This window comes from Phoca vitulina, unplaced genomic scaffold (assembly GCF_004348235.1).
Source record: "Phoca vitulina isolate PV1807 unplaced genomic scaffold, GSC_HSeal_1.0 scaffold22, whole genome shotgun sequence".
NCBI lineage: Eukaryota > Metazoa > Chordata > Mammalia > Carnivora > Phocidae > Phoca > Phoca vitulina.
In genome coordinates, this window is record NW_022589725.1 from 1,193,995 (window position 1) to 1,206,400 (window position 12,406).

General features: G+C 43.5%; 1 protein-coding gene across 3 annotated transcripts in view; it reads left to right on the plus strand.

Annotated features, from left to right (window-relative positions):
- The window catches only part of ZNF334 (zinc finger protein 334), a 73,092-nt gene extending 62,760 nt beyond the window's left edge, over positions 1-10,332 (plus strand). For 2 of the 3 annotated variants that reach the window (XM_032419186.1, XM_032419187.1), the window contains 3 exons: positions 4,169-4,295; positions 4,573-4,668; positions 7,792-10,332. In XM_032419186.1, coding sequence (XP_032275077.1) covers positions 4,169-4,295; positions 4,573-4,668; positions 7,792-9,584 — 2,016 coding nt within the window. In that variant the 3' untranslated portion in view covers positions 9,585-10,332. The remainder of the gene's footprint in view (positions 1-4,168; positions 4,296-4,572; positions 4,669-7,791) is intronic. The other variant, XM_032419188.1, reaches the window with a different exon arrangement.
- The last annotated feature ends 2,074 nt before the right edge of the window (positions 10,333-12,406 follow it).

Sequence of the window (12,406 nt, forward strand, 5' to 3'; positions counted from 1 at the left end):
CCATCAATCATTGTAGCAGCCCCTCTTCCCAAGTTTCAAGAATTCTCAGGCTTCACACCCACAATATGTTGCTTTGCCCAAAAATGTAAAAATGTTGCCTACATGCAGTTCATAAATATTTTTTGAAGTTTCCTGTTGAGTTACCCTGTGCTTCTTATGTCTGTAAGTCCCCCTCCCTTCGCTGGCTTCACTAGGAACCGTTCTTCCTGCTCTTCTGTCTGCTCACCATATTCCCCTTCTCCTGCTGAGTTCCGATGGAGGCCTCTGGAGAATCTTCCACCTTCTGAGTCTGAGTATCTGGAAGTACCTTTATTCCACCCTGTGACAGGAATGATTGGCTGTAGCACTGGGGTCTGCACTCCTTTTCCTTCAGGGTATGAGGAGAAAACAGGATCTCCGTTATATCCCAGCATCTGCAGAGACTGAGGAGAAGTCGTCTGCCAGTCTGCTTCTCACTCCTATGTTATTCTTTCTTCTTGCAAAGATTTTCTTTCTCCTGGGGTCTGAGCTATCTCGCCAGGCCACATCTGCCGGAATGCTTGCCTGGTACCCGAAGAAGATGCTCCTGCTCATGAAGCCTCGTGTGCCCTGGGACACTTCCAGTGATTTCCCGAGATGATTCCGCTCCCTGCCTCCTCTCCGTTCTTGACCCCCAGAGCTCCTGGGAGGCTGTCAGTCGCTCTCCGCAGTGGTCTGCCTGTCCTCCTTTACCTTTCTGTCGCCTTTTCCATTATCCTGTGTTTTCATTCTGTGCGTTAAGAGATTTGCTCATTTTTGTCACCCAAGTCATGTGGTTTTCAAAGCCTTCTTTGGAGGGTTTTAGGGTTTTTTTGTTTTGTTTTCCTAAGTCAGCCACAGAGTATGTCCTATCTGGGTCCTTTTTCTTTTCGCAGAGCCAACTTCTCTCATTTTATGGAAGTAAGACTCTGACACCATTCTGAGGACACCAATTTGAAGTCTTAAAAATTATTGTCTTCAACATCTAAATTAATTTTGTTTTCATAGGCTTCAGTTGATTCCTCTTGGTACTTATTTTTTTAGGCTGTTGGTTTTTATTTACAGGAAATAATACTTTGTTACGCAGTTTTTCTTGATGCTTATTTTTCCGACTGTTTGTTTTACCTCCAGCAGAGTCTGGGCCCTTTTTAGTTTTCTGTTGTAAATGGAAAGACAGAAACCTCAGAAGATCGATCTAGGCAGCTGATGTGCGTTCACTCCACAGCACAGAGGTCTGTTTCCTTGGCAAGCTCTTCCCTGGAATGGAAGGACAGACTTGGGGCCTTTTCCTGATGGCAGAGCACGTTGGTTTGTTTCCCTAGCGTTGCCCTAAAAGCAAAGCTAGGACCGATCAGGGTACTCAGCATAGTACTTTGCTTCTCTCTCGGGTTGCAAAATTCACGCAGACTCCTTGAGGCGGTTGCCCTGCTTTTTATAGAGAAGGTTCTCCTGAGTGTTGACCCTTCGCCAACCCCTCTGGGGGGTAAGAACGAGCCAGGAGTGTGGCAGTCCTCATATGCCCACTCACTCTCCTGGGTCTTCAGCCCAGAGCTCACTTCATCTTCCTGCCACAGCTACTGCTGAGCTGGGCAGTCCTGCCTGGCTCTGAACAGAACCTGAGATTCTTGCACCTTCTGGGTTTGTAGGAGAGGATGAGCACATGGCCTCCAGTATCTGCCTCCTACTCTATAACTTACAGAAACCAGTCAGAATTTGTCCCTTGCTGACAGCCCGCTTTCCATGCACTCCTGTGCCCCGATCACACAGTGGTGTTTTTATGTCTCTTCCCGCTATGGTTTGGAGGCAGAAGAGATAAATACGTGTGCCCAGCCCATCATGTCGAGTTAGGAGCATCTCTTATTCTTTTTTTTTTTTTTTTTAAGGTTTTATTTATTTATCTGACAAAGAGAGACACAGCGAGAAAGTGAACACAAGCAAGGGGAGTGGGAGAGGGAGAAGCAGGCTTTCTGCTGAGCAGAGAGCCTGATACGGGGCTCAATCCCAGGACCCTGGGATCATGACCTGAGTCGAAGGCAGACGCTTAATGACTGAGCCACCCAGGTGCCCAGGAGCATCTCTTGTTCTTGAAATTATCACCAGCGATGGCTCCCAAGGAGCACTTCGTTCCTTCGATGGCTGCCTCGTGAGCACCGTCATGGATCTGCCCTGCTCACCATGTGCAGATGCAACTGCTAAGTCCGGCTTCTTTGGTCACCAGGGCCTTCTCTCCCTCCTCCTCCCCATCAGACTCCGAATCTTCCATCTCCCCACTCTTTGTGGGCAAGTTCCCTACTCGGATGGCTTCAGCTACACTGAGATACTCCAGATTTCCAAAATTTATCTTAATCCTCGCCCTCTCTCCTGAGCCCCAAGACCTTATATACAACCGTCACCTGGAACTCTCCACCTGTGTGTGTCACAGATATCCAAGATTTCTCTCTCCTGCCCAAACTATTCTTCCTCCTGGCTTGTCAGGCTCAGTATATGGCACCAGCCTTGACCCAGCTGCTCTTGCAGATAACCCCGGAGTAGTGTTCCGTTGCCCCTCTTTCCCTAACCAATTGATGATGAATACCATCTAGAATCAGCTCCACTTCTAACTGCCCCTGTTACTACATTAAAATCTTCTCTGATTATGGTTATTACCTTCCTCTCTGACTTCCCTTCCCTTCCCTTGAAAAACCCTTCCCCGGCTTTCTCAACCTCAACACAATCAGTATTTGGGGCCAGATAATCCTTTGTCGTAGAGGCTGTCCTGGGCATCGTAGGTTGTCCAGAAGCATCTCTGGACTCCAGCCAACTAGATACCAGAAGCACTCTTTCCTCCGTTGGGACAACCACAAAGTTCTCCCAACATCGCCAAATGCCCCCTACCCCCCAGCAGGCAAGACCATGTTGATTGAGAACCGCTGCTTTGAAACACTCTCCTACTCTGCTGCTAGGGCATTGCTTTCAAAATATAAATCTAGTATGTCCCCATTTCCATGGAAGTCATCTCCAAAGCCAGGAGTCCACCCCATACAACTGCACTTTGACAATCAAGCAGTGTATGGTATGTGAAGAAAGTACTAGAATGCCCTTTCATGTTTCTTTTGTATCTAGAAAAAATTAAGGGCGCCTGGGTGGCTCAGTTGTTAAGCGTCTGCCTTCGGCTCAGGTCATGATCCCAGGGTCCTGGGATCGAGCCCCGCATCGGGCTCCCTGCTCCGCGGGAAGCCTGCTTCTCCCTCTCCCACTCCCCCTGCTTGTGTTCCCTCTCTCGCTGTGTCTCTCTCTGTCAAATAAATAAATAAAATCTTAAAAAAAAAAATTAAGGAAGGAAACTTTACTTTTGGTGGCCAGCTGGAGAGTCCTAGACGTACATCATTTATAGCTAATGCACAGAGGGGTGCTTGGGAACACCTACTGATGGGGTGACTCCGTATTTGGAAGCCATTAGTCTCCAGGGGAAAGTCCAAAATTTCTCCGTGTCTACCACTAAATAACTCTACTGGTCTGAGTCTCATCGAAGCCCCCAACCTTATTCAGTCACCCTGCACTACTTACAACGCCCTTAACTTAATGTGTGTTGTTATTTATTATCATGTAATTTATTACTGGACATGTATGCGCTTTGTAGAAAGTCTCCTTGTTGGTCTGTAAACACCTTAAAAACAGGACCAGTGTCTCCTTTGCCTTAGCATCCTTACAACTAGAATAGTTCTAGATATATACAAAGGGACTCAAATTTTCATTATTTTATGAATTAATAAATAAATATAGAGGCAGAGTATTTCTGATTTCTGTTTCTTCCGCAAAGTATAACATAAAGGAAGGTACATGGTTGTCATCCTTTGTAACACGTTCTAGTAAATTCTTAACAATGAACACAGTAGGGGCGCCTGGGTAGCTCAGTCAGTGAAGCGTTTGACTCTTGATTTTGGCTCAGGTCATGATCTCAGGGTCGTGAGATCGAGCCCCACGTCGGGCTCCGCACTGGGCGTGGAGCCTGCTTAAGATTCTCTCCCTCCCTCTCCCCCTGCCCCTTCTCCCCTCCCTGTCTCCCTCTCCACTCTCTCTGCCCGCCCCCAAATTTTAAACCAATGAACACAGTAGAAATTCATTCCCATACGGATTTCCCATGCCATCTGGTCTTGAGCACTTCCCGGTGAGCAGGATTGGACTGTTCCAGGGCTTGGTGTTGTTCGAGGATATATCTGTGGACTTCGCCCAGAAGGAGTGGCAGCTGCTGGACCCTGCCCAGAGGCTCCTGTATGGGGAGGTGATGCTGGAGAACCACAGGCTGCTGGTGTCCCTGGGTAAGCACGGCTTCCCATGCAACTACCCACAGCATGCACTGCCTGGCTTCGCCACCAAATCACTGGAGGGTGTAATGAGTCTCAGGCTTGAGATTTTGGATTCCAAGACCTTTTTAGGGAACTCGAAAGTCTGTTACATTCTCACCTCCCTGGTGAAAAGGTCTTCTTTGATGAGGGCCCCGTCATTGTACAGCTTCTAAAGCTTCTCCCTTCCGATTCTTCCAACGGCCTGACCCTTAAGCAGCTTTGCCAAATCCCATGTCATTTCCCATAACAGGGTGCTGTGTCACCAAACCTGAGCTGATACGCAAGTTGGAGCAAGGAGAAGAGCCATGGGCACCAAAGAGAGAGCTCCCAGGTCAGAGCCACCCAGGTGAGTTCCCGAGGGGGGAGAGAAGGCAACTGGTGGGAACTGGATCCCAAGTGGCCAGTCCAGGGTATTTTTGAAAGGGTTTTAGAGGCTTTTAGACGTGACTAAAGACAGATGATCACCCTCCCTTAGATATCAAACCTCCAAATAACAGTCTCAGATGTAAGTGCTCTTTGTGTTCTGTTCAACTTTTATGCATAGAGAGATTGGCTTGGTTTTCGTAGAACCCGATTGCTCCTTTCCTCATCCTAGATCTTTATTTCTGCTTTTCTCTGTTGGGTCATGGCCATTGTTCACCTTTCCTCCTGTGCCAAACATGCTGTCAGAATGCAGTTATTGGTGCATTCTTATATCCAACAAATATTTATTAGGCACCTGGTAGGCACCAGTCACATCCTAAGCAGAGGGGATACAAAGTCTCCACTCCTATCAGTAGATCTAATTAGCAGATTGGCAGATTTAGCAACAAGTTGGCGATTAACAACAACAACAAAAAGTAATATGTCTGGCAGTAATCAGCAGTATGAAAAATTAAAGTCAGATGAAGGGTATAGGGACCGATAGGGAGTGCTGGTTTGGGAAAGGAACAGCGCAGGAACAGTGGAATAGAGTCTTGAATGGAGGGATGGAGTGAGCCACAGGTTATCTGAGAGATTTCCAGATCGAGGGAGCAGCAGGTATGAAGCCTCTGAGATGGCAGTGTGCTTGGTGTAATCAGGGAACAGCGAGGAGTCAGTGGGACCAGAAGCGGTTCAAAAGAAAGTAGCAGCTGATGTCAGAGAGTTAGCTGGAGCAAAGCTGTATGGGCCTGGTAAGACTGACTTCTACTCTGAGTGAGACATTAGGTGAGAGGGGAGGTCAAGGGCTGCACCTGCATGCGCTAGGTGTGGAGATCAGGAAGGCACATGACTCTAGCAAGTGAGACTGAGCAGAAGCACTCAGTACACAGGGAGGGAACCAGAAGACAGTGGGTCCCAGAAGCCCCATGAACAAAGCGTTTTGAGAAGGAAGGAGCGAATTCCAGATGGATGTGTTCACTCAGCGTTGCCTCTTCTTTTCCTGCGGATTATTCAAAGGCCACGGGGAAGATAAAAACAAAATGTCAACTCCATTTTCACTGGAGGTAGGAGGCAGCTGAAATCCCAAACTTAAAATAAAAAGTGGAATGGGGCGCCTGGGTGGCTCAGTCGGTCAAGCATCTGACTCTTGATCTCAGCTCCGGTCTTGATCTCAGAGTCGTGAGTGCAGGCCCTGCGTGGAGCCTACTTTAAAAATTAATTAGTTAATTAATTAATTAAAATGTGGATTACAATCAAAAGCGATAGAAATCAGGCTCGGTCGTGGGAAGTGGAAGTAGAGAGGAAACATCACACAAACCAGCTGTGGAAAAAAGTGTCAGAAGACATTGTAGAGATAGTACTTACTTGCAAACTTTGCCACAAATGGAACTTGAAGTGATGAGATTCTTAAAAAAAAAAAAAAAAAAAAAAAACAGTGGGACAGTATTATTGCCCTGAAGGATGTGAAGGTTCTGAGTAGAGCTAAGGACAGAATATGTTAACCAAGTGAAGAACATGAGTGGATATGTGGCTAGAAATGTCCAATTTACAGAATTAAATACTCTGATCTGATACATCTAACAATACTTTAGCTTATACGCTGATCGCTTGAACATGTGTTGTGAACTTAGGTATAAGAACCTAGTGTAGGGGCGCCTGGGTGGCTCAGTCGGTTAAGCAGCTGCCTTCGGCTCAGGTCATGATCCCAGGGTCCTGGGATCGAGTCCCGCATCGGGCTCCCTGCTCTGCGGGGAGCCTGCTTCTCCCTCTCCCTCTGCCTGCTTCTCTGCCTACTTGTGTTCTCTCTCTATCTCTCTGTCAAATAAATAAATAAAATCTTTAAAAAAAAAATAAAAAATAAATAAAAAATTAAAAAAAAAAAAAAAAAAAAAGAACCTAGTGTAAACTCTTAGGTATAAAAATCCAATATCAAATTTTACTTGCTAGCATATTGGCTTCTATTTGTTTTATCTGCTACAGAAAAGTCATATATTTTTAAGCATACACTTGATATTCTTGCATAAAATGAGAATAGCAGAGGATAGTAATAATCACCCATAGCTAAAAAAATTTTAAGACAAAGATTAATAAAGGTCCTTGGACCAAACTGGATAGCCAGCTGCTTGAGTTTTCACAGAAAAAAAGAAATCGGAGAGGAAGAAAACATGATATAAAGGTGGAATTAAACATTAGTATTGTGAGAGGACACAATCAGTTGGCACAGTAAATCAGCAGATTGAAAGAGGGAGAAGTAGAGGGTGTCAATCAGGACAGATAACTGTTGATTAATCCTGATGGAATCAAATGACAGAACCAACAACCAGAATACAGAATTGAATCAGATCCTGTTGCAAGCATGGCTTGTTCTCTCTTTTGTTTTAACACTCTCTTGGACATTGTTTTACCGTATCACAGCTCTATGAAGAGATGGGGATGAACTATAGGACTGGACCCTTAGACCCAAGTAAATTAGTAATTTCATAAGTTTAATTGGGAGTTGGTGTACAGAATGGGAAAGAGGAGGAAGAGTTTGGGAACATGGTGAGTGGAGTAAGGATTTCACTGCAGGTGGTAAAGTATGGGGGAGAAGAGGATATGGTTCTAGTCTGATCTGCTGTCAACCTGATCTTGGCTCTGATACTTCCCTTATTACCCTCCAGTCTTCCTTGTCTCCCTCCTCAGTGTCCCTTGTCTTTGCCCATCCTTTGATAATTCTCCATCCTTGGATAAATTGTTTTCCTGACATCCTTTTTAACTCAACTCACCATTCCTTATGTCTTATTTCAAACTCTCTATCGATCTTAACATCATATTTGTAACAAACCAAAGCCACTTGTGTTAATTTTCAGCTTCCTCTCCTTTTTTTCTACTATAATGTGTTTTTATATTTGTTTTCATGTTACCAAATCAAAGGAGTAGAATAAATATTTGCTCAGGACTTCTTTCATCCCAGAACACTATGTCTAAGAACCTAAGAATCAACTCCATATAGGCCACTTGTGTGCAATGCCATTTCTTAAGAAATGTGTGAAGATTTGTAATGTATGTCAATTTCTCATATTTCTAGAAGTCCAGAAAGCCAATAGCATGAAAGAAAGAAGCCAAGAAAAGGAAGATAAATTTTCAAGGCAAGCTTTATTCAACAACAGAATATTGACTAAGGAGAGAAGTAAGACCTTGGGAGAAACATTTAATATGGCCACAAACCCAGTGCCCTCAAGAAAAGTATCCCATAAATGTGACTCATCTGGAACAAGCTTGAAAAGTGTTTCAAAATTAATTATTAGTAATAGAAACCATGTAAGAAAAAAGTCTAACGATATCAATGGATGTGGATTCCTTGATACTATGCATGAGAAAACTCATACAGGGAACAAGCCCTGTGAAAATGATCACAAGAAGAAATCCCACAGACATAATGAGGACTTTATTCAACATCAGAAGAATTCTGTTTTGGAGAAAGTTCTTGAATATAATAATTGTGGGAACGCCTTTCACAAAAAGACTGCCTTTGTTACATGTAAGAGAGCTCACAAAGGAGAGAAACCCTCTGAAGGTAATGAATACAGACAAGCTTTCACCCAAAAATTAAAGCTCAATGCTCACCCAAGAACCCTTAAGGAAAGGAAACTGCATGAATCCAGGAAAAATAGGAAACCCTCATGCATGAAGTCAACATGTGTACATCAGAGAGCCCACATAGGGGAGAAACGCTATGATTGTAATAAACTGGGGAAATCCTTTAGCAAGAAGTCAAGCCTTACTCAACAGCAGAGAGAGTACAGAGGAGGAACACCACCTGATGAGTATCATGAAAGTAAGGATGCCTTGCAGAAGTCATACCACACTCAAAGTGAGAGAACTCATGCAGGAGAAAAAATCTATGACTGTGATAAATGTGGGCAGTCCTTCCATGAAAAGCCATGCCTTGCTCAACATCAGAGAACTCACACAACAGAAAAACCTAGTGGGTGTCATGAGAGTGAGAGAGCCATAAAGAAGGAGTCACACCTCCCTCGAAATCAGAGAATTAACACAAGAGAGAGAAGCTTCCAAGGTGGTAAATGTGAGAAGTCCTCCTGTGAGAAGTTAAAACTCGCTCGACATCAGAGAATGCACCCAGGGAAGAAAACCACTGAGTGTCATGAAAGTGGGAGGACCTTAAGTAAGAAGTCACACCTCACTCAGAATCAGAGAGCTCACTGTGGAAAGAAAGCCTATGACTGTAATAAATGTGGGAAAAGCTTTCATAAGAAAACAGACCTTACTCAACATCAGAGCACACACACGGGGAAAAAACCCTATGAGTGTAATGAATGTGGGAAGTCCTTCTTTGTGAAATCCAACCTCACTGAACATCAGAGAACTCACACAGGAGAAAAACCGTATGAATGTAATGAATGTGGGAAGTCCTTCTGCCAGAAATCAGCCCTCACAGTGCATCAGAGAACTCACACAGGAGAGAAACCATATCAATGTAGTGAATGTGGGAAAACCTTCTGTGTGAAATCAAACCTTACTCAACATCAAAGGACCCACACAGGAGAGAAACCCTATAAATGCAATGAATGCTGGAGATCTTTCTGTGTGAAATCCAACCTTGTTGTACATCAGAGAACTCATACAGGAGAGAAACCCTACAAATGTCCTGAATGTGGGAAAACCTTCTATGAAAAATCAGCCCTCACAAAACATCAGAGAATTCACACAGGGGAAAAACCCTATGAATGCAATGAATGTAGGAAAACCTTCAGCCAGAGGTCAGCCCTCACCAAACATCAAAGAAAAACACACAAGAAGAAAACTCCCACCCACGTTGCCCGCATTCAGAAACCTGCATCTACAAATCAGACTCATTGAACATCAGCAGAATCACAGGGCAGAAAAGCTAAGATGTCAACATATGTAGGAAAGTCTTCATCAATTGGCTATAGCTTATTGGAATTAGAGGATTAATATAGGAGTGAAACTTTATGAATGCTTTGAACATGTGAAAGTTTTCAACAAGTGTTCAAAGATAATGGAGGGGAAATTTATCACTTTAAGGAATATGGATAAAAATGTTCTTGCAGAAAGGTTGTTTAACTAGAAATATACATGTCTTTGTGTATAAGTAGATGTAGATATATACATGTGAGCTGTCAAAGTACAAAGGAAAGCAAGTGGATGATTAACAAAATCTAGGATAGCAGTTACATCTGTGGAGGAAAGAGGGACTTATATTTGCAGAGAGAGAGAGAAAGCTGCATGTTTCTCATATGACTCATGAATATACAGGTATTGCTTTTAATATTTTATATCATATATATGCATACATGCCTATTTCTGTTTATAGACTAATTTTCAAGAAACGGGCTTCAAGATCATTGCATTAGAATGTTAGCAAAAGCGGTGTTTTGGCATAAAGATCATAGTTAAGTTTTTTTCATTCATCTATTTTTCTGGATCCAAAATTTCAATAATGATGTTTTCAAGAGTCTACACCACTCATCTTTGTGCCTCGCCATCTTGATTTTCTTCATTGTATTTTTTCTTTGGCTCCCTAGTAAAATTAATCCTAACTTTTTAAAAATAATAAAGTGAACATTGACCAAGATAGAAAAAGTAAAGCCAATGAAAAAGAAACAAAATCAAAGTACATTAAATAGTAAATATAAATAAAAATGAAAAAATAATGAAAATTCTCACAAACATGAACAAGTTGAATTCACACATCAAAAACAGTGGTGGTTTGATGGTTGGTTTAAAAACCACCTGTGTGGGTGCCTGGGTGGCTCAGTTGTTAAGCATCTGCCTTCGGCTCAGGTCATGATCCCAGGGTCCTGGGATTGAGCCCCACATCGGGCTCCCTGCTTGGTGGGAAGCCTGCTTCTCCCTCTCCCACTCCCCCTGCTTGTGTTCCCTCTCTTGCTATGTCTCTGTCAAATAAATAAATAAAATCTTTAAAATCAAAAAAAAAATTTTTAAAGCCCATCTGTGTGTGGTTTGCAATATATATATAAAAACCAGCTGACAAAGGAAGTTTAAAATTTAAGGGATTGGGGTGCACCTGGATGGCTCAGTCAGTTAAGCATTGAACTCTTGATTTTGGCTCAAGGTTGTGAGATTGAACCCCTCATCAGGCTCCATACTGGGCATGGAGCTTGCTTAAGATACTCTCTCTCCCTCTCTAAAAAGAAAAAGAAAGAAAAAGAAATTTAAGGGATTGGGCAAAAGATGATACATAGATGGATAGATATACAGATAGATAGATATTGATAGATATTTATAAATGTAGATCTATATCTTTTCTATTTTTTTTTACATTCATCCACTAAAGCATAACTACCTACTGGTAAGTCCTGTGATTATATCATTTAACCCAACTGTGCTCTTAAACATTAGGTTCTTCAGCCTCTCATCAAAAATGATCTCAGGGAAAGAGCCATTTATATGAATATATGTTCAGGTTATGCCGCTTTTCTGTCATCAATGAACGTTTCTAACCTTTCTCGATTTGAGGGTCCACAGGAAGCTCTGGAAAGAGCAGAGCAGGGAACGGGCTTTCAAGCATGTGTGTCTTTTTGATTGAGGGTGCTCCCTTGGTTGTCGTTTCTAGTAAGGAACTTTAAGATGCTTGCTTTGACTTTATTTGGAACGATGGACAGGGCACCGAGAGTGGGCAGCTTGACTTCTAATCCTGACATTGCCTCCAACCCAATTTTATTAATCTTTAAAACGAGCAGATTTAGACAATATTATTGGCTTAGTCCGTTTGGACTGCTATAATAATACCATAGATTGAGGGTCTAATAAACAACAGAAATTTATTTCTCACAGTGCTGGTGGGGCTGGGGAGTCCAAGATCATGGCTGTATCTGGTGAGGGCTCACTTCCTGCTGCACCGTGTCCTCGTGAGGTGGGGTCTCTTAGAAGGGCACTAATCCCATTAACCAGAGCCCCACCCTCATGACCTAAGCACCTCTCAAAGGCCACACCTCCTAATACCATCCCATCTGGGGGGCTAGAATTTCAAGATGTGAATTTTGGAGGGATACAAACAGGACATAACAGCTATAATGTTTTTCCAGTATGATCATTCTGAACTTCGTATGTCAGTTTACAGGGCAATGAGCACATCTGTAGAGGCCAAAGGTGTTGATCTGGAAAGAGTGTGGAGAATAAAGAACGCGTGGAGCTTGAATGTCCTCAGCTGAGCCTGATGACACCCTCCTACCTAGCTTGCAGACACCCAGTAGTAGTCCTTGTCTGGTGGAGCCTGTTTCCTTCCAGTCCCCTCAGCTCAGCTCACATCTCCGAAAGCTGCCCCCAAGCCTTCCATCATCAGCCAGTGCTGACAGTTTCTGCAGAGGTGAATACTGCAAATTTTGCACGCTCTGAACAGAAGGATCGAGAATTGCTTCTGACCCAGCTCCCTGTCTGGAGCCCTCCTGCCTCTTCCCAGAGCTTTGGTAAGAAGTCTCATTTCAGTGTGCGTCCCCTTCTTGGGTTTTTATTCCTGGGGTCTCCTCCTAACACACAAGAGCTGGTGTATTTATGTGGAGTCAGTGTCTGGGCACCAAACAAGGTCACTTTAGATGGGACCTCCACTCCAGTAACCAATATCTATCTCTGATGGCACCTCCTGGCCCCTGGAATCTCAAATCTGGCTTCTAGCAAACTCAGACCAGGGCCACTAAGAA